The sequence below is a fragment of the Pseudochaenichthys georgianus genome, chromosome 1, assembly GCF_902827115.2.
Source record: "Pseudochaenichthys georgianus chromosome 1, fPseGeo1.2, whole genome shotgun sequence".
Classification (NCBI taxonomy): Eukaryota; Metazoa; Chordata; class Actinopteri; order Perciformes; family Channichthyidae; genus Pseudochaenichthys; species Pseudochaenichthys georgianus.
In genome coordinates, this window is record NC_047503.1 from 38,846,773 (window position 1) to 38,867,860 (window position 21,088).

Genomic DNA, 21,088 nt, shown 5'->3' on the forward strand with positions numbered 1-21,088 from the left:
ACGTCCTTTTCCAGTTCATGGAATGTGTCGGCGAGAGACCCGGAGAAAACCACATGGAGACATTTCCTGAAGGGTGAGCTATTTAAAACTTTATATTGATCTTTTGAGGTACTATAAAGTCAACACCTGCTGAATCCTCTTTTCCCACCTTCTTTTCCTATAAACTAGTTTGAGTGATAAGCCACTGGTGGCCATTAGCAGCTCTGTCTGATATGTTAAGCTATCTGTTAGGCATACTGAGAGGTTTATAGCATACACTGTATCTGATCAACACAGGCAGCAAAGATACACAAGTAAGTTAAACTATCTGGAGTTGATTTACAATGAGCTTCTTTCCCTTTTGATTTTTCAGCTATGACATTTCAAGGAAAGATGTCCTTTCTTCTCCAAAGGTAGGTTCACATTTCCTTTCCTACGATCCTCCCTCTGTCTGTTGGGTTGTCTTTTAGCTCTACTCATTCTTTTACCATTGTATTGGATGGCTGTGAAAGAAAAAGAACGGCTTAATATTGAATCGCAATATTTTTTGTATTGTTTGTCAGGATCATCAAGTTTCAAAGACTGCCAAGTTCCAAATGCGTCGGATGCTTGCTCAAACTTGTTATTTCGTTTTTTAAACAGTTCCTGATTCAGATGATAGTTTCACAAGTTTTAGACTGTGCTGTTCGGGCTGAGTTCTGCTTTCAGTTAGTCCACTTCAAACATTAGAAAGTTTGAGCTTCTGCACTGAAATGCAGTTATCTACACTATCAACTAACACCTTGTAGGATGAGTGAAAAATAGATCAATTAAAATAAAACAAGAATACAAATTCTGTGCAGTTGCAGTTCATTGCCTGGTACATATAAATATTCCTTAACTAAACAGAAAAGCACTGGCAAACAAGCATGGTAAGCTCTTATTACTAATCTTTGTTTGACCGGTGTGGTATTAACCTTCACAGCAGTTGTGTCTCGTTTGCTAATCATTGTTCTATGACACTATCACATCTGATTCGTTGAACTGAAGCTTTATTCCAGTTCACAGAAACATACGATTTCACGTTTTACAAAGGGAGATTTTAGAAGATCAGGAATTCTCCCACTGTTGTTCTTACACAAACAGACAGCCGTTGCTCAGCCAGCTGTTCAAAACATTGTAGAAATTCTTTATACGTGTTGTGTTGCTGTCAGTGTGATTAAAAAGAAAAATTCACAATTCTTAATCTGATCATCTCCAGTCCCAATGTTGTCGAGGACCCCTGAACAGAATCATGCAGCGTTGCTTTTCTAAGCAGCCCAGATGGATTTGAGTAGCAGCTCAGGCTGCAGCTCTGCCACCTCGCCACCCTGTGCCACAGAGCGGCCATCTGGAACTCGGAAACACCTAAACAAGCAGGCCAACAAAGTTCCTTAGCAACATGGAAAGAGACAAAACAGTGCAGTTTGATCTATTCAAGGGTTACTGCTTACATAGTGTACAGTGTAGTGTAGTGTAGTGTAGTGTAGTGTACTGTAGTGTACAGTGTAGTGTACAGTGTAGTGTACTGTAGTGTACAGTGTAGTGTAGTGTACAGTGTAGTGTAGTGTACAGTGTAGTGTACAGTGTAGTGTACTGTACTGTAGTGTAGTGTACAGTGTAGTTACAGTGTAGTGTAGTGTAGTGTACTGTACTGTAGTGTAGTGTAGTGTAGTGTAGTGTACAGTGTAGTTACAGTGTAGTGTAGTGTACAGTGTAGTGTAGTGTACAGTGTCGTGTACAGTGTAGTGTAGTGTAGTGTAGTGTACAGTGTAGTGTAGTGTAGTGTACAGTGTCGTGTGTAGTGTACAGTGTAGTTTACAGTGTAGTGTACAGTGTAGTGTACAGTGTAGTGTACAGTGTAGTGTAGTGTAGTGTAGTGTTGTGTAGTGTAGTGTAGTGTTGTGTAGTGTTGTGTAGTGTAGTGTTGTGTAGTGTAGTGTAGTGTTGTGTAGTGTAGTGTTGTGTAGTGTTGTGTACAGTGTAGTGTACAGTGTAGTGTACAGTAGTGTTGTCACGATACCAACATTTTGGTTTCGATACCGATACCAAGTCAAGAATTGCGATTCCGATTCTTTTTCGATACTTTTCTTAAAAAAAGGGAAACACGGAATATCGGCTTTAAAATTAGGAATAACAGATGATTTTAGCAGTCAGAACAACTAAAGCAGCAGTGTTACTAAGAACAGAAACACCAAAGAGTCACATCTAATATAAATATATATAAAAGCATTTATTTTAATTGTGTAGCAGTCAGTTTAACATTTTGGCAGCACTGTTGAGCATTTTGAAAATGTATTTTCATGCCTCTGTGCAAGGCTTAGTCTTTCTATCTGTATAGCCACTGGTGTAAAGTAACTAAGTTCATAAACTCAAGTACTACTTGGGTACAATTTTGAGATACTTGTACTTTATTTAAGTATTTCAATGTTTCTTTTGCTACTTTGTTCTTCTAATCCACTACAGTTCAGAGGTACATGGTGTACTTTTACTCCACTACATGTATTAATCCCTTTAGTTACTTCACAGATGTGGATGAATGATGTGAAATATAATCAAGTGTTAAATCAGACTTTAGTTCCACCTGGAGTAAATCCACCAGCTACCCTGCAGTCTACAAAGTACTTCAAACTAGCTGCACCTTCACCAGCTTTGAGAACACTTTCATGATCAATCATTATAAAACACATCATATATATTATTCTGAAATGGACCAATCTGCACAATGACTACTTTTACTGTCGCTACTTTAATACTTTTACTTGAGGAACATTTTGAATGCAGTACTTTTACTGTAACAGAGTATTCTACACTCTGGTGCTTCTAGTACAAGACCTGAGTACTTCTACTTTTACTGTCGCTACTTTAACTATATTTTGATGATAATACTTTTGTACTTTTATTTGAGGAACATTTTGATTGCAGGATTGTTCCTACATTCTGGTACTTCTACTTTAACTCAAGTACAAGACCCGGGTACCTCTACTTTTACTCAAGTACAAGATATATACTTATACCACCTCCGTTTATAGCCTATGAAAAAAACGAATAGAAAACGAAGGCTAAAGCTAACGTTAGCAGATAGTGATGCTAGTTTGCTAGTTAAGTTTGCTCAACGATAATATTGCGACAGAAACACTTTTCAGTGCACATCACGCTCTGCTGCTCCGACAGGGAGCTCTGCTCTGAACACCTGAGCGGCCCGTTCACAGACTTCTGGCGTCTTTTTTGTCAACAAGCCGAGGCGCAGAAGGCAGTTGCACTCCCACTTGCAGCCATGCTTCTCGTTTTCTCACATGCTCTGGCAGCTAGCGCGTGGCCGCGTGCACGAGAGAGGGGAGGGACTTAGAACGTGCTTGAGAGGAGCGGGACTGCAGGCACGGCTGCAGTGCAGGGAGTGGAAGCAGAGCGCTGAATACACACGGCTCTTATTAAAACGGCGCTTTTTCACGGGAGTACTTTTCCCCGTCATTCTTAAAGTACCGATACTAATGAAACGGAGGAATCGTACCGTTTTTAACGGCAGGGTATCGCGGTACCTTTCAAGTATCGGTACACCGTGCAACACTAGTGTACAGTGTAGTGTGTTGTGTAGTGTGGTGTAGTGTAGTGTAGTGTAGTGTTGTGTAGTGTAGTGTAGTGTTGTGTAGTGTAGTGTAGTGTAGTGTAGTGTAGTGTTGTGTAGTGTAGTGTAGTGTGTAGTGTACAGTGTAGTGTGTAGTGTAGTGTACAGTGTGTAGTGTAGTTTACAGTGTAGTGTAGTGTACAGTGTAGTGTAGTGTACAGTGTAGTGTACAGTGTGTAGTGTAGTGTACAGTGTGTAGTGTAGTTTACAGTGTAGTGTACAGTGTAGTGTAGTGTAGTGTTGCCAGAAACTGACCATGATCAAAATCGATTATTCGGCAGCCCTGGCGAATAATAATCGATTAGTCGACCGACCCCGAGAGCTGAGAGTTGGAATTGACAGCTGCAGATCACGTTGGCTGTCTTCAAAGATGACTGCAACACTGACATGGCAATTATATGCAGATTTTATTAAACCTTTTACGCAATGGGATTTTTTTTTTTTGCAAAACAACTAAAGAAAGTGTATGAATAAATGAATCGATGGAGAAATGTGTTTGTTGGAGAGCAAAAAGAATGCAATGCTATCAGACAAGGAGTTTATCTCAAGTGAAATTGTGTGTGTGTGTGTGTGTGTGTGTGTGTGTGTGTGTGTGTGTGTGTGTGTGTGTGTGTGTGTGTGTGTGTGTGTGTGTGTGTGTGTGTGTGTGTGTGTGTGTGTGTGTGTGTGTGTGTGTGTGTGTGTGTACACACTGGGTGTGTTTGTTTGTACACTGTGTGTGTTGGCTCTCAAAACACAGCTTAATCATTGTCTAATGCACCCCCCAACAGACACACACACACAGAAGCTCTGTCTATCTCACCCTTCCATTGCACGAGCTGGACTTCTCATGATGATGTAATAGTAGTTTTAGTGTGTTTCAGTAACAGATGAGGGTCCTGGGAATAGAGTGCAGCTGTGTGTACTGTACGTGTGTGTACGTGTGTGCAAGCACATACATCTGAACTATTTTCAAACACAGCAGGATCACGCTGTGCTGTAACATCGGCACTCTGTTAATCCCCATTATACTCTCTCTATTGATGCCTGGTTCTAGGGACTGATTAATCAGTTAAAACAAACTGCCCATCAAGTCTTTAAAATATGCATGTCTTTAATTAGTAATGTGCATATAAAAGGATTTGATAACAAAAGTGCATCTTGCTGAAGAAACGTTTGTCCCCTTTGAAGTCTGAGAAACAGTTAAATCATGTGACGAGATGTTATTCAGTATCCGCATCCCTCACCTCTGAGACTCATAACATTATATAACACTCACCCAGTAGACTCTTCTGTTTCAAAGCCTAATGGCTGATTTTAGCACTTGACAAGGAGTCCGTCAAAGTAAACTACTTAACAAGCAACGAGTTTAGAGCAAAGCAGACACTAGCGGCTAATAAACAAGTTGTTCTTTCATCATAAACTTTATAATTAAGACAACACTTGACTGACTGGTAACTAATGGTTCTTTAAATATCTGCATCCGCAACATTGTCAATATCAACCGCTCATGATTAATTATAGAAAATGCCCTAATTAGCATAAAAGCAATTACTTTAACCAGTTAAGCCCCATGCCCCTGGTACCGGGGGCAAAACGCAACATCTTGCAAGAAACAGCGTCTGAGGGCTTCTTAACATTTAACAAACTATGAATGTGTCATACCCACTTATCGGGAAGAAACTTAGCTATCAGACAATATTAACAATTTTCAGCTAAACGAAACACAAGGGTCATACCAAGCTTCTGAATTAGCCCTGAGCGAAAGAATGCTAACGCACTTAGCACAGAACTCACAGTAAAATATCCTTATTACTTATCGGATCGGCACAAACAAGATATCAGCTAGCAAGCTGAGATTCCACAGATTCTAGAAATATAAGTATCACCACTGAGCGCTCAAAACTCACGGCAGGGGAAGCAAACCCAGACATCACACAACGTAGCTTTATGGAGGAAAAACGGAAAATATGTCATACCTTTTGCGGCCCGTCCACACAGCGGCGTGCGTTGAAGCTTCCAACGCTTCTGCCCATTCACTTTTAATGGGGTGCCGAACTGCATTTTGGGAAGCGACGTGGAGCGTTGCTGGCGATGCTGGCGATGCTGGCTTCAAAAGTTGAGCAATGTTCAACTTTTGACGCCTCGACGGAGGCGTCAGCCAATGAAATCCTGTTTATGCAAATCTGCCAGTACAAGCGCTAGCCAATCAAACCGTGTGTATGCTGGGAGAGACTACGCAGGTCATTTCCTCATATTCCAAAAAATTGAGAGAAAATTAATTACAGCGGTAGTGAATCACCCGGTGCTGTATGATCAGTCTCTGTTCATCTACCGGGATACAAACCAGAGGAGCGAGGCTTGGAGGGAGGAGGCAGAGACAGTGGGTGGAACTGGTAGGTTTTCGCCTGTTTGGGGATTTTATATCCAGTTTACTTCGTTTTAACATTGCTATTGCTTTCCCCAAGCTTCAGATACGCCCACCTCCAAGCGCCAACGCACGCTGCTATGTGGACGCTCCGTTGCTGTTGTTCTGATCAAAAGTTGTGTTCAATGGCATTAAAACGATAAAAAAAGCTGCTGAAGGTTAATCCATAGGTTAATCCAATGCATCACTCATTCACCAATGGGTAATGTTTAAATGGATTTTAGGAACCTCCCCTCGATTCTATTGTTTCTAACGGTTAAAAAGAGGTCAATCATCAAAATCGACCGAGGGGGGCCAGAGATAGGTCAAATCCACCCAAATGACCCAGAAGAGGGTTTTTTTTGCTAAATCTCTCTAAAAAGGTCAAATTTCACTTGTTTTTCATCAATCTTGATACAGGGTACTTATTGTATGTTATAGTTTGGATTGCTAAAGCTTTTAGTCTCCGATCCCATCATTCAAGGGTGGTTTTCACTATAAGTAATGTTTTCTTTTTTTGGACAGACACTATAATTTACATTTTTTTGTATGTTCAATCTGAATTTACTTTAAAATAACAACTCACAGGTTTATCATTGCTTTGAGAAAAAAGATTATTGTCTGAGGCCTGAAAAACAGGCACATATGTTGTACTGGATAGCCTATGACTACTTGTGGTGCCATCCAGAGTTTCATCCAACATTTTTTTAGGGTCAACCCCCCACATGGATACATGACTCAGTGCTATAAACTCTTTCATAAAACCCCCTCTCTTAAATCTATACAACCAGAAAGGATGTACACTAATAAGCAAGTCTGTAATCAGACCAACAATGCAACAAAAGAAAAAGGTTCTTTCCAGGCAACCTAAATAATATTGACAAAACATAAAAGACAAAACAAATCAATAAAGGATCAGAAATCCCCATTTCTACTTGAACGGGATGGTTCTTTATTGATCTTGGAAATGGGGGTTTAAAAGAAAATTATAACACCGGAAGAAAACACAAACCCATTCACAAAAGTATGATAATATCAAAATCTTAAAATACTTAAAAATAGAGAAACGGTTAAAACACATAAACCTTTGTGGACAAATCCAGCAAACGAACATTTATTTAAAAAAGGGGCAAAGGACATCAGTTGAGTAGGAAGTCCTTCAATGTTGCCCTCGACACATTCATGTAAACAATGTTAAAATATTGTAGCCATAGAGCACAAACCACTCATGAGTGTGGTCTGAGTGACTGAAGCGTTCTACTTGTAAGCCGATCACAAAGAAACTTGTTATTGCCTGGTCTGAATTTGAAACAGGTGAACATCAATGTCTATTTGTTAGCTGAGGAATATGTGCTCGTAGATCTGTGACAACAGGATCTTGAATGTTGAGTGAGTGAGCTGGTGCAGTATGTACTAATTCATGGAGGCGGTGGGGTTTAGATTGGTGAGTGACGTAAAAGCTACTTACGGGAAATGTCCAGTGTTGCACGTTCTCCGGGCCCTAATGCCACTCTGTGTCCTCTGCGATTCACCATCACATGAAGTTATTTCACATGTAACAGTTGAAGGGACGCGATAAATCACAGTGTTTGGCTCGCTTCCGCACAAATACACACACGCGCACACACACACACACACGCACACACACACATACACAGACCTGCAAGCATAATTATGCTTGCAGGTCTGTGTATGTGTGTGCGTGTGCGTGTGTGTGTGTGTGTGTGTGTGTGTGTGTGTGTGTGTGTGTGTGCGTGCGTGCGCGTGTATTTGTGCGGAAGAACCCGGAGAACATGCAACACTGGACATTTCCCGTAAGTAGTACAACTATTATGCTTGCACTGTAATCTCACACTAACCTGCCAACAACAACAACAACAACTTGGTATCACTAACCAAACAAGAGCTTTTGTAACGAGACTCAAGAGCAACCCTTCCTGTAAGCCGCCTGTGGCATTAATGATGTCGAGGAGCCCCTGTGTCTTGATCTGTCTTTTCCTAAAAATAGCTTGGTCCCACGCCCAGACACAGGAAATGGGACCCCATGGGCTTAGTGCTAAGTGAACCATGGACACGTTCTAAAACCATGAGCCGCTGACTGTGTTGTTTACCCAAATCATTTACATTGCATTACAGTTTTATTACACATCTTTTAACAGAGGAAAATCAAAGTGTAATGTACTCTGTTTCTTATTTTATGTCTATATATATTTATGTTGCATTGTTGGAGGAGCCTGGGACTTAACTTTTCCATGTCTACACCGTCGCTACTGTGCATATGACAATAAACCCTTTGAATATTTGAGAAAGTTTGAGATAGAAGTGGGGGGATGATGAGGAAACGGGAAACAGTGGGAGAAAAAAGGGAAGTAATGAGGTGTCGGAGGAGGCGGCATGTTTCATGTCTGCTAAGAGCTGGATGTTTGTCTGCAGAGAGACATCGAGAGAGAAGAAAAACAACCCTGTCAGCCTACGTGTGCATGCTCACAATCTGTTTTTTTTTTTATGTTCTCACCTCTGACCCTCCCTCCCTCCCTCCCTTTCTTTTTCACTAACACCCATCTACCCCTCCCTTCTGGTCATGCTGCTTTGAAACAAACATGTGCAGAGCGGCGCTAGGGTGGGGAATACATGCATGTCAGGCAAGAGAGAAAGCACGGAGGACTACTGTGGAGAGGGAACAAGTAAGGGAGGGGTGAGGTATTCCAGTCGGGGGGAAGACTGGGAGGAGCCAATCCACTCCTGCTGTCTCTTACAGCCTGAGACAGATGGGCGGATGTTTTGACAGCAGAGGCAGCCAATCAGGAGCCGGGACCAGCCCCTCTCTTAGGGCAGGGCCAGCCTGTGGGAGTGTGCTGCTCAACTTAAAGAGTGTGTTCACAGGCTCGCATCGTCGTTGAGCGCTCTTTTCTTCTTCTCTCATGGTTGTGCAGACGTTAAGGATGAAGATCCAGGAGTCGCCCGTCACTTGTGACATTGGAAGGGTCGGCGGGGGAGAGGTGCGAGCCTCTGACCCGGACTGCGAGAGCTGCGAGGACGTTCCCCGGCTGGACCTGACATCACTCATTGAAGAAAACAACTGGGGAGGTAAAGCTATGGGCTTTCAAACGGCTGGTTTAATGCTTAGGTTGTTCTCTTGCATGTAACACTTTGTCTCTAAATACTATCTGGAATACACGCCTTTTCACACAAACATGCCTAAAGAAATGTGCTACATGCCCTCCTCCCAGCACGGGGGTCTGGGCAGCAGCTGCACACCTCCTGCTCCTCCTCCTCCTCCTCCTCCTCCTCCTCCTCCTCCTGATGCATCTCTTTCTGCATCTACTGCTGGGTTTCATTGAAAAAGATCCTCTTACGTTCTCTCGCCACTTATATCTGGCAGAGAAACACTCACTGGAGACGTGCTTGTTTGCCTGCCCGGTCAGAGAAGCAGCTCTGGCTCTGTTGTTTTGTTGTCTTTAAATTAGGCAACACTTTGTTCATCTCTTGGTGTAGCTAAGTTTAGAGCTCGTCCTGTGTTTTTCTTTTACCAGGGTATAAATGATACCGTGCAATTCCTGTAAGACTCAGCTGCTGCTGGAGTTCCCAGTCAGAAATTAATCATTCAATTGGATATTTGATAACACTGTACCAGTAGGAAGTTGGCTTGCATTCATAGCGTTTATTGATCGGGGTTATATTCTTCAGATGTGTCAGAATGTCAGGTTATAATGACACTGTGACCGTTCGCTCTGTTATTCCAGTAATAGTGCGGGGGATGTACATTTAATAGCAGCTTTGCAAAAGGTCCGATTTTAAATGCGTTTAAAACAAGCATGTCAAGTGTTTTCAATTGTGTGCTTTTTTTATGCAGTTTCCTTTATATTAGTCTTCAGCATTGCATTATTCCTCCTCCTCTCAAGTTCTTTTGTAGGTGTTTGTTTACTCAGCGGGCTTGGTGTTACTCAGCGGGCTTGGTGTTTGTGCAGAAAGGAAACCAAGCACAATCGCAGGGCACTGACAGTGTGATTGGTTTGTTAGGACGGTGCGACACAGCGGAGATGGGTGGAGGTGTCCGAGCAGTGAAAGCAAAGCGTTTTGTTGAACTGCAATGATAACCAACAGGTTGACTTCTGCTGTTACATCCCGTTAAGGGCGTGGTTGGTCATGTTTTGACATGTTCCCATTGTAAATGTGGGTCTTCGCTCCCACCACCACCATTTCCTGGTTTATGTGGCACTTAAGAGCAAAACCGTTCCATCCAATACATCCCTCAACTTCAGCAGCCTCGTGTTCGGAGCTCTCTAGTGGCCATTATGTGAAATCGCAAAAACAACTGTGAGGGCTTGTTATTGTTGCCGTGCAGAATTCCAGCACGAGGAAAAAAGAATGTCAAGAACTTATTGTGCTTCAGCCAAGATGTTGCTTTAGTCTGTATAAAGGTGTGGTGTTAGTTGGATTCTCTCTTTGCTTGAGGGAGAATGTAGCAGAGGATAGTTTTGTGCAGGATGTTTAGGAAATGTACAATGCAGCTGTTTTTCACACTGAAACTAGAATACATTAACTATCAGATCGCCTGCCTGTTCTGTTTTTCTTCTTAATACATTTTCTTCAAGTACATTCTGTCCTTATGAATAACTGAGTTCATGGCAGCGAGTGCGCCACAGGGAGCCGCATGATTGGCTGTGACAGGGCGCTTAAATCTTACAGTGTCTCCTTTAGGTGCGTGAGAGTCAACTGATCAGGTCCCTTGAAGCATGAGAGCAGGAAAGGCAGGCCATTGCATGTCCAATTGGCGGTGGTGGCGAAGTCGACAGGCAGTCGGCTTGGCAACTGGAAGGTCACCAGTTCAAGTCCCGGCAAGACCAAGTGCTACCGAGGTGTCCCTGAGCAAGGCACCGTTCCCCACACTGCTCCCCGGGCGCCGTTCCAAATGGCAGCACACTGCTCCTAACACTAGGATGGGTCGAATGCAGAGAAACAATTTCCCCACGAGGGATTAATAAAAGTCCATCTTATCTTATCTTAAATGCTGTGAGCAAAGTTTAAATTGTGATTGTGCTTGCCAGCGGAAGAGGGCATTAGGCCTTTGTCCAAGTACACTTTGTGCCAGTTCCCGACGTAGAGACCTGATAGTTGCCTCTGCCGTGTCCTTGGTCGTCTGCCAGCAAGGATGGAAAGACATTAACGGGCATCTTCAACAGGAAGAGACAAGACTCTGTAGCTCATATGTCTGGTGAACTAAGATTCAGGGACAGGCTACTTTGTTTCCCAAACGCACTGCAGCAAGAAGGATGCATGCTGGTCCTTCCCTACTTCTGTTTCTTTGCTTGTGCTTCTTCTTCTTGTTCTTTACTTCTCTCCTCCCTTCCTCTCTTCTTCTGTCCTCTAGGTTCTCCATTATTTACCGCTCCTTTCCTTGATTTCAAAACCATTTTTCACCAGAGTTGTTGGGATGGTAAGTGTTATGTAACATCACCGTCAGTACTGACTTGCTTTGCTGCAATAATAACATAGCAAGAGCTGAGTGACCTTTCCTACTGCATGGCAACATGCTTGAATGATCTGGAACATTGTGGCCAAGTGTCTTACACACACACACACACACACACACACACACACACACACACACACACACACACACACACACACACACACACACACACACACACACACACACACACACACACACACACACAGCAACCTTTAGTGAAATGGCAAACTGGCATGTCGTTTGTTTCATTAGTGTAGTTAATCCTAAACCATCAGCGAGCGGTTGATTTAAAGGATTCATTTCAAATGCCATGCGGCCTCAGTGGCCGGCTGAACTGCTCGATAATAGATGTCAAAGAGGAGGACATTCAGCATTATTTAGTGTTTCACCTGCTGCTGTGAGCGGGCGCTAACGTGCAACAGAGTTACCACTTGATAAACGGCACGTACCTAAAACTACAGGAGGACCCGCGGGACCAGAGCTGGAATTTGAGCCAAGTCCAAATCGTACGGCCCAACTTACCCCGGCTAAGAAAAATATGCTTGTGCAGTTTTTGACTGGGCGTTCATATTTCCACGTGTGCTTTCTGACACTTTGAGTGTTTACTCTGACGGTTGGTTTCCTTCAGAGCTTGTTTTCTCTCCCTCCATCTCATCTCCCTGTGAACAACTCATATCTTTCAAATCTCCTGATGTTACAGGTCTCGCCTTTTCCATGAAGTCTATGTTTTTGTTCCTGCTGAGTTTCATGTTTTCACTGAGTTTCTATAGAGATGTCCCTCCTTGCTATAACAGTTGACTCTGAGATGTCTCTGTCTAGTCTTGTTCTCATGCTGGAACACTTACCAGGTTTATCTCTCACCATGCAGAGTGGAAACTAAAACTCATCACTGGAACTCTCTACAGGGGTAGACATTATCCCTGACATTCTCCCACAGAGAGCCAGGCATTATTTATAGACCGGGAATTGTCTATTTTCAACCAACATAATTATTACCAGAGTGGTGACTGTGAACCAGGGGACTAACAGTAAGAGGGAGGGGGGGGGGGGGGGGGGGGTCTCTCCCCAAGTTGCAAAACAACATCTGTGACTGTCGAGCCCCAGGGGGAGTTTTCTGTTCGGGGTAGAGAGAGAATCTTCATCATGTCCAGTGACTTTTACATCGCCTGAGAACTTCCCAGAAAAATTTGCGGTGAGAGAAATAACATAAAGTGTTTGAAGAGAATACGTGCCGATCTCTGGGAAATTAGCATATTTTCTTTCTTCGAACACTTTTACCATATTGTATTTAACTTGTTTACTGGTTTCATTTTTATACCCCCAATTATTATCTGTTACAAAATCATTTCAAACATTTCCTGACTTCAGCTTCTCAGTTTTTCTTATTGATGAAAGACGGTAAATAACTTTCGATTCTCCACTCTCGGTCAACAGCCAATAATCTCCCATGTAATTGAACAGCCATTCAAAATAACGTATCTATTCAGATGTGTTTGTTGTTGAAGCTCAACCTTTTCAATTAGAATGTTTTAATGTAAAGTTATTTTTAACTCTTTAAAAACGATATGATAAGATTCTGGTTCAATATGCAGATTGCAGAAGCGACAGCGCTCGTTGGGGTGATATGATGAGTCAGCTTTAACTGTACTAAGACAAGCTTTCTGTCTGTCTGCTGGCAAGCATGCATCACATTAAAAACATCCCTGACCAACCTGTCCTTGGTGTTAAAAACTAAATGTTTGTTTCTGTGTTTCTCAGAACCAGTCCCAGCATACCCTCCTCCTCAGAGGGAGAGCATGGACCGCGAGGAAGCTCGACTGTCCCCTCACGCCGGGGGACGTCTGATCCGGCAGCTCCTGGAGGAGGACAGCGACCCGATGCTGTCGCCGCGCTTCTACGCCTACGGACACAGCCAGCAGTACCTGGACGACACGGAAGTGCCTCCCTCACCACCCAACGCACACTCATTTGTCAGGTAAACACTTCACGTCTTTTCAAATGTTTTTTATGGCGAGCAGTGAGGAGCTGTCAGTGAAATTAACAACACTTCTGTATTTCTCCAGTCGCAGACGGAGTTCCTCTCTTGGCTCCTGCGACGATGAGAAAGAGGAGTTGACGTCCGCCCAGCTCTCAAAAAGGATCCACGTGCTGCGGAAGAAGATCCACAGATTTGATGAGAAGTTTGAAGACGAAAGAAAATATAGGGTAGGTACAGGAGGGATACTAATTTCATTTATCACATTGACAACAATAACATCTAACCCGTAATACATTTTACGAGTCATAAACACTTTTATTGAATGTCTCTTATGAATTTTAATTTTAATATAAATAAGTTATGAACAGAGAATAAAGGACTTCCTCATTTTTATTTATTTTATTTGTTGTGCGCTTTTTGTATCCAGCCCTCCCACAGTGATAAAGCCGGAAACCCAGAGGTGCTGCGATGGCTTAATGAACTGGCCAAGCTTCGCAAAGAGCAGAAAGGTAACACAGAGGAATGAAAGACACCCCTGCACACACGTTGGAATAAAACCAAGAACGCTCATTTAAATGTATTTCCTCTTTCTTCAACAGAGAGCAAGCTGATGAAGTCTGAAGAGGACCTTCCGCCTCTGACCCGGCAGCGCAGCAACACTCTGCCCAAAAGCTTCGGCTCTCAGCTGGAGAAGAAGCCGCAGCAGGAGAAAGTACCGAAGCCTCCCGTGGAGAGCAGCCTGGAGACCATTTTGAAGAAGCTGCAGGAGAAGAGGGAGGAGGTGAACCGCCCCGAGGACATCAAGGTAAGACCAAGGCCGCGGCGGATAAATAAAACATATACACACTTATACAGCTAATGGATGTGTCTTGTAAGAAAATCAAAATACATTTAAAATCAGGCAGACACAGAGTCAACCCCGGTCTCTTATTAAAATGTTTTGGTGTTTCACAGGATATGACACGGGAGCAGATCGGAGCGGAGAAAGTCGCCCTGCAGAAAGCGCTCCTCTACTACGAGAGCATACACGGCCGACCAGTAAGTCCTCCTTCCAATACACACACACACACACACACACACACACACACACACACACACACACACACACACACACACACACACACACACACACACACACACACACACACACACATACTTTTTCTAAATACAGCAATTCTCAAAAGGCCAATCCAAGCTGTTAGATCTCCTTCCAGCCATGTTGGCCCAAAACTGAGAGAATCTTGTTTACCACTTCACTGTGACCCAGATTGCAAGTCAACGGTGAATAATGTCTGAAGCTAGAGCGTGTGCAAATGGTGAGCTTGGAGCTTCAATTTATGTTGTTAGAAACGCCACAGGAGCTTCGGAGTCATTTAGGGGACAACTCTGTCTGGAAAAGTGAACTACAGTATAGAGCAGCTGACAGGCACTTTTTTTTTTTCGTTGTCAGTCCCAAATACAATTGCAATAATTGTGCTGTCTAACCCTTGGTAGTATGGTCGTGTATCAGGCAGAGCTGAAGAGCAGTTAACCGGTCTGGGTTAGCTGTCATGTTGTGTTAGTGAGTGCTGCACGATAGGGATGTACTGAATAACTTTTCACATTTGAAGTGTCTTTTTCAAATTATTTCTGAATGAAGCTTCAAATCTCTGTTTTCATATTTTCAGACACACTTAAAAAAAAAATCTGAATAAATAAATGGACAAAAGGTACATCTTTGACCACACTGGAAATGTTGTTTTTAAAAGGCCAACAAAATATGGATTGAATACCAACATTTCCCTCGAGAAAACATGTTTGGTTTTTTTGGACTTTTGGACCTAACAACGTTCGGAAGTTGTTTGGAAATATTTGGATCATACCAGTAGGAAACAACCCTGCGCAGCCACCACTCTAATCTTGCTAATGGTATAATACTAATGATATTAGTGTAGCCTTAATCTTTATCTGCAACTGTGCGGAAGTACCGGGTTTTAACTGAATGAATGACGTGCAAAAAAAAAATTGATATTTGAATTTTAATATTATCAATTACCCGGTAAAGCCTTAAAGTGCTGCAGCAAGTTACTCAGTGGAAGACCGAAAGAAGTGAATGATATGCTAACAAGGTGTCTTTTTTTACTTCAGGTCACCAAGAGCGAGAGGCAAATCATGAAGCCCCTGTACGACAGATACCGCCTGGTGAAGCAGATCCTGTGCCGAGCCTCCAGTATCCCCGTCATTGTAAGTTCCACACCTGAGTCTCGCTTCCTTTTAGTTTTCCTCCACAGCTGTCCATTGGTCCAGCTGCTCTTTGACCAGCGAGTGGCCCACGTTGACAAAGCATCTGCAGACACTTAATCCCAGCTCATGTTGGCATTAGTGCCTGTTGTGTGGGAACTGGTGGCAGTCGTGCCACAGACGTGTTATCCACCTTTCTAAATCCAGCTTAAAAAGCTCAATGAATCGTAAAGCAGCTCACAGGTGGCAGATTGAGTTCACAGGAAAAGGCATCATGAGCATCTGAGTGCAGGAGAGGGTCAGAGACTGGAGAAACAGACAACTTCACTGGGATGTGGGGACTTGTTTGCTCAGAAGTACTGCACAATATATGCATACAAGTGTCAGGGTTCTTACGGTCATTAAAAACCTGGAAAAGTCATGGAAATTCAAAATGCTAATTCCAGGCCCTGGAGAAGTTATGGAAAACAATATTTTTCCCAAAGTTTTGGAAAAGTCATGGAAATGTAACTAAAGTTGCATAAAATATAATTTATATTTTATCTAATCGCCGAAATAGTAATACTATAATGATAATAAATACTGTATCGTATAGTAATGAAACGTAAAATGGCAGTTAACTGACGAGGCATTTTGCTGGTGAGAGATTTTAGTTGCTTTAGCGTGTAGAAGCTAGTTAGCCTATTTGATTTGTTTTAGATAGGCACGACATGTTTCATATGCAGACCTTATTTTCTGTTCCATGTTCAAATAAACCATTTTCAGTGGTACCGCTGAGAAAGAGTCATTGTTTTGGTCATGGGAAATGAGGTAAAGGTCATGGAAAGGTCATGGAAAATCATTGGTGAAAAAGTGTATGAACTTTGGTATACGCTTCCTCTTGCTATCATTTGTGTACTCAATTTTTTAAGAAAACATTTCTATTATGTAAGAAATTATCTCTATTTATCTGTTATGTAATGCTCAACATTTAATCCCAATTATGCAAATCGGACAACTGCCAGAGATTTATGATGCAGCAATTTTATTATCCTGGAGCCATTTGTTTCTAGCTTTAAGTTCCATTTCGCCCCTTTTTTGTTCCCCAAAAAATCAAAACAATTTGATTAAAGGCATGATTCTGGTTGATTTTGAAAGGTGGCTCTGAAGTTACTCAAACAGGGTAAAAACGTTTGTTTTTTTTCATATTTATTTTTACTGCTCTATTTCGTATTCTCAGTTTCCCAAAAAATAAGCACCCATTTTTTACATTTGGTTTCAAAGGGTTTAAATAAAGACAGTTGTGAGGCTTCAGACGATGGCTCACATTCAGGCTGCTGTTTGTCAGTTTTAATTTTGATAAAGTTAGGTTTTCAAAATAAATGTCATGTGGGCCTCCTGTGGAAAACAAGGTGGTGTTATGATGGAAAAAGAAGGAACAATTCCACAGGTTTAGACAGAGAATGAGGTGCAAGGTGAAGGCAGTGTGGCGTTTCCTCGCGGCCTCGCTGTAACACAGCATGGTTAACGCCTCCTTCTCAACCGTCACCACAGGGCTCTCCCTCCAGCAAGCGCAGAGGGCCGCTCCTTCAGCCCATTATCGAGGGCGAAACAGCGCTCTTCTTCGATGACATCAAGGTGATGAGCTGCTGCTTGAACAATCAGTAGCCAGCTCCCCTCCCTCCCCCCATTTAACTCCCGTCACCCCCTCTAATGAACGTGATTGCTGCCTGTTGATTGGGCGGCTGCAAACCGCTCCAGTAGAGACGTTGAATCAGTAGCTGCCTGGATTTGATGTTGGAACCGCTCTGTGATTTTTATAGCAGTACGTGTTGTACTCTAAAGGATATCTCTGGTTTATTACAACCTTATTTTGTATTTATTGTTCATTTGTAATACTTATAATATTATTGTATTATTTTAAGTTAATTGCTAAGATCTAGTAACACACAGTGATTAAAAAGGTGTAGAAAACATTTTGTAAAAAAAAATGTTTATAGTAACATTTAGTGTTGATAAAAAAAAAATTATATTTTTGTTTGGGTAGAAAGTACTTCCCTTTAATTTGTTTTCTTCAAAAGCTGTGTAAACGCTGCATCTCAGTTGTGACTTTACCTTTTATAGTAGAAAATAAATAAAGCAACAAAAATAAGACCCAGGTTGTAATAAAGCAGAATGCATCATGGTAGTTACATTTTGAGGACAAACTGTAATCAAGAACTAAACCATTGTGCTCGGTGTATTTTCAGGCTGTCGTTGTTTCAGGACTTGTAGCTCACATGAAGTCGGTTGTTGGTGACCTGTGTTCTCTAGTTGACTGCCTCTTACTAACTCCATCCGAAACCACACTAATGGGTAGAGACATGAATCACAAACGAGGTCCGTGGGAGTGCACTGGGCTGCTGCACCGTCATGATTGATTTCCCTTGGGGACTAACACTGCACGACCCTCATGCACTGCGGTGTTTGAGCCTGGAGGCTTCGCTTTTAACGCCACAGCACGATGTGGCCTCGTCACCCTCAGGCCACAGTTTGACCTCTTTGTGTTTCTGCAGGAGGAGGAGGACGGCTCAGAGGACGACGGGGACTCCAAGACGCAGTTCACCGTCACCGTCCGGCCAGACCACAGCGTGATCGGCTTCCTGGACCACATGGAGGAGGAAGCAGACGGTTTCATCTCACCTGTGGACGACCTGTCACCCTCGAAGAACACGACAGACATGAGGCTGTCCAACCTGCACTCCGCCACCATGTAAGTCACTGAAAACTGAGAAGACTATTCTCACATGTCACATTACATCACAAACCAACATTCAGAATTTAAGAAAAACATTTAGGAACTTTTATTTCAATATGTGCTAGTTTATTTTTCTTCCTCTATAAATTTCAAAAGGAACATTTTCCGTTTACAGTTTGTTTTCATCTGGTTTCAAATAATCAAAGTCTGCTTTCAGGATATTAAACTTGTTTTGACAAATTCAGATGATAAATACAGCTTTGAAGCTTGTAACGGCATAATTACAAGCGGAGGACGGAGTAACTTGACGTCACAGCAGGCGTAACAACAGCCGGTGTTTCTCCTGACAGTCATTATATAATGTGACATATTTTTGCTTAATATTTGGAGCACAGCAACAATCCTGATATCATTAGAGAGCTAGGAATCTCCTCTTTCCAACAGTGTATACAACTCTAAATGTGTCTTTGAGTCAATGCGACTGATTTCGATAGAGCAGGTCACATATGGCGTCACCTTGTGTTCCCCCATGGAATAAACATTGCATCCATATTGTTGCATCACTATTATCAATCTTATAATTACTAATAATAATATGTCATTTAAAGGCATTTTACCTCAAGAGTGTGTACTTTTTTTTATCTCCAAAAAGTACTTTTTTAAGGATCTGATTTCTTCATCCACCACTACATAATAAATCATTTAACACATATAAATATTGTAGAGCAAAATATAAAAAATATTTCCACTCTCACAGGGAAGAACTCGTGGTGCAACTCCAAGAGAGCCGGGAGGAGAAGAAAAGACTCCGCAAGGACCTGAAAGAGTTTGAAGACCAGTTTTTTAGGCAAAACGGAAGGTAAAGAAAAGAAAACATAGGCTAGAGAATCAACATTCACATTTAATTGGTTTTCCACCGCTGAACCTTCTCCAATTCTCAATGTTTGTTGTCTTGTTCCCATAGAGTCGCGCAGAAGGAGGACCGCTCCCCGCTGGCAGTCGAGTACAACGAATACAAACACGTCAAAGCCAAACTGCGGCTGCTGGAAGTCCTCATCAGCAAAAGAGGATCGACTAAATCAATCTGAGACAAAAAAAATAAAAGACTCTATGGACTTCAGAGATACAGTCAAACACATCTCACCCTGTAGGAACAAATATCAGAGTTTCCTTCTCGCTACCGCCTGTTTTTCCATTCAGTCGAGCTCATGCTGGGTTTTCTTCGGGAGCCTGCAGAGAGCCGCTGAATCGTGACTAATTCAAAGCAACACAAAGTCACCTGAGAATTTCCCTTTCAACAAAAAACCCTCACCTTTATAAGAGCGAGGACATTTCTCAAACACACACAACAAACCTGAATCACAGTTAACACAGCTAGTAATTTATTTCTATCCTTTTAAATGTTTTCATCACAGAAACAGAAAAAGTTATTTTTCTCACACTTTACTGTAGATGTCTTAAAAAATATAGATATAAAAAGTATTGATATTTTTTAAAGAAGGATTTTTGTGATCAAGATGTATGTGTATTTTTGTAAGGGAGATGTTACTATTTGTATAACTTCAATCAGCTTAAGAGTATTCACTAAATGGATAGCTTTCTCTATTTCAATTCTGACCATCGTATAATGTCTGAAATAATCTTATGTTACTTCTCTAGAAGTTAAATTGAATATTTGTTCACTATAAGAAGTGTTTTTAATATAAATACAACCCAAAGACAGTGACTCAGAGTACAAACTGCAAACCAAAACGGCTCATATTCATTAAAACAGCTTATGTTGTGATCACTGGTACTTCGGCATTAGACTGTATATTTTATGAATTGACGTGCCTTTTTCCCCCCCCCATCTACTTCCTGTCAAATAAGCTATTTCTCTTATTGAAATCACTGGTATGTTTTTGCTCACATTGATAAAACATTGACAAATGTTTGTGAGAAGGCTTTGGAGGAAAAAAACAGCAGCAGTTTGTTTTCTTCTCGTCCACCTTGGAGCTCCTTGGTTCTTTTTGTAAATATAGATCACCTGTGTATGTTTACGTTTCTGTGAGCAAGTACATTTTTCCTTTCTTTCTCCAAAATGGATGATTTGTCAGTGTGAATTTCGTTTTTACTGAATGTAAACACTGGCCAAGACTTAATGAATTTTGAGTGTGTACATTTTAGTACATAAATTGTTATTGTATTTTGTATATATTATGAATGAAATCAAATTTTTACTGAGGTTTTGGACTGTGTTGATTTATTTTGTGTGAGGAATTGAAGAAGAATTATCATATGCACAGAACATAACCGTTTTAGGGAAGGAAAGTAGTATTTTTCCAATTATTTTATTCATTAAGCAACCTATATTTTGTTTTAGAAAATGGCAAATATGCCAAATCATTTTCGGTGTACATAAAGGAAATAGGATAGCGAAAACAGGAAATCCTCACATTAAAGAGGCTGCAATTGTGCTTGAAGAATTATTTAAACTATTAATCAGTGATTTCATATAAATTATTTATTTGTTGGGGATCACATTATTACCTAAACTTAATACGGTTTATAAATGGACACATTGTAGATGCAGCAAATAGGACAACATCAGGATGTTAATTTGAGTTGTATTTAGTTATGGGAATGAGGAAGATTAAACCAAAAGTAAATACAATAAACTAAGCTAATGTTAATGTCCAATAATGCAATCAAGA

At 41.6% G+C, this 21,088-nt stretch overlaps 1 protein-coding gene across 3 annotated transcripts in view; it reads left to right on the plus strand.

Annotated features, from left to right (window-relative positions):
* Positions 1–20,619, plus strand: part of fam13a (family with sequence similarity 13 member A) — a 78,174-nt gene extending 57,555 nt beyond the window's left edge. The window contains exons 13-26 of one of the 3 annotated variants that reach the window (XM_034086522.2): positions 15–73; positions 353–392; positions 8,942–9,095; positions 11,380–11,445; positions 13,240–13,456; positions 13,545–13,686; positions 13,887–13,968; positions 14,059–14,264; positions 14,414–14,497; positions 15,587–15,682; positions 17,213–17,296; positions 18,214–18,410; positions 19,153–19,254; positions 19,360–20,619. In XM_034086522.2, the coding sequence (XP_033942413.1) occupies positions 15–73; positions 353–392; positions 8,942–9,095; positions 11,380–11,445; positions 13,240–13,456; positions 13,545–13,686; positions 13,887–13,968; positions 14,059–14,264; positions 14,414–14,497; positions 15,587–15,682; positions 17,213–17,296; positions 18,214–18,410; positions 19,153–19,254; positions 19,360–19,483 (1,653 nt within the window). In that variant the 3' untranslated portion in view covers positions 19,484–20,619. The remainder of the gene's footprint in view (positions 1–14; positions 74–352; positions 393–8,941; positions 9,096–11,379; positions 11,446–13,239; positions 13,457–13,544; positions 13,687–13,886; positions 13,969–14,058; positions 14,265–14,413; positions 14,498–15,586; positions 15,683–17,212; positions 17,297–18,213; positions 18,411–19,152; positions 19,255–19,359) is intronic. The other 2 variants (XM_034086530.2, XM_034086539.2) reach the window with 2 other exon arrangements.
* The last annotated feature ends 469 nt before the right edge of the window (positions 20,620–21,088 follow it).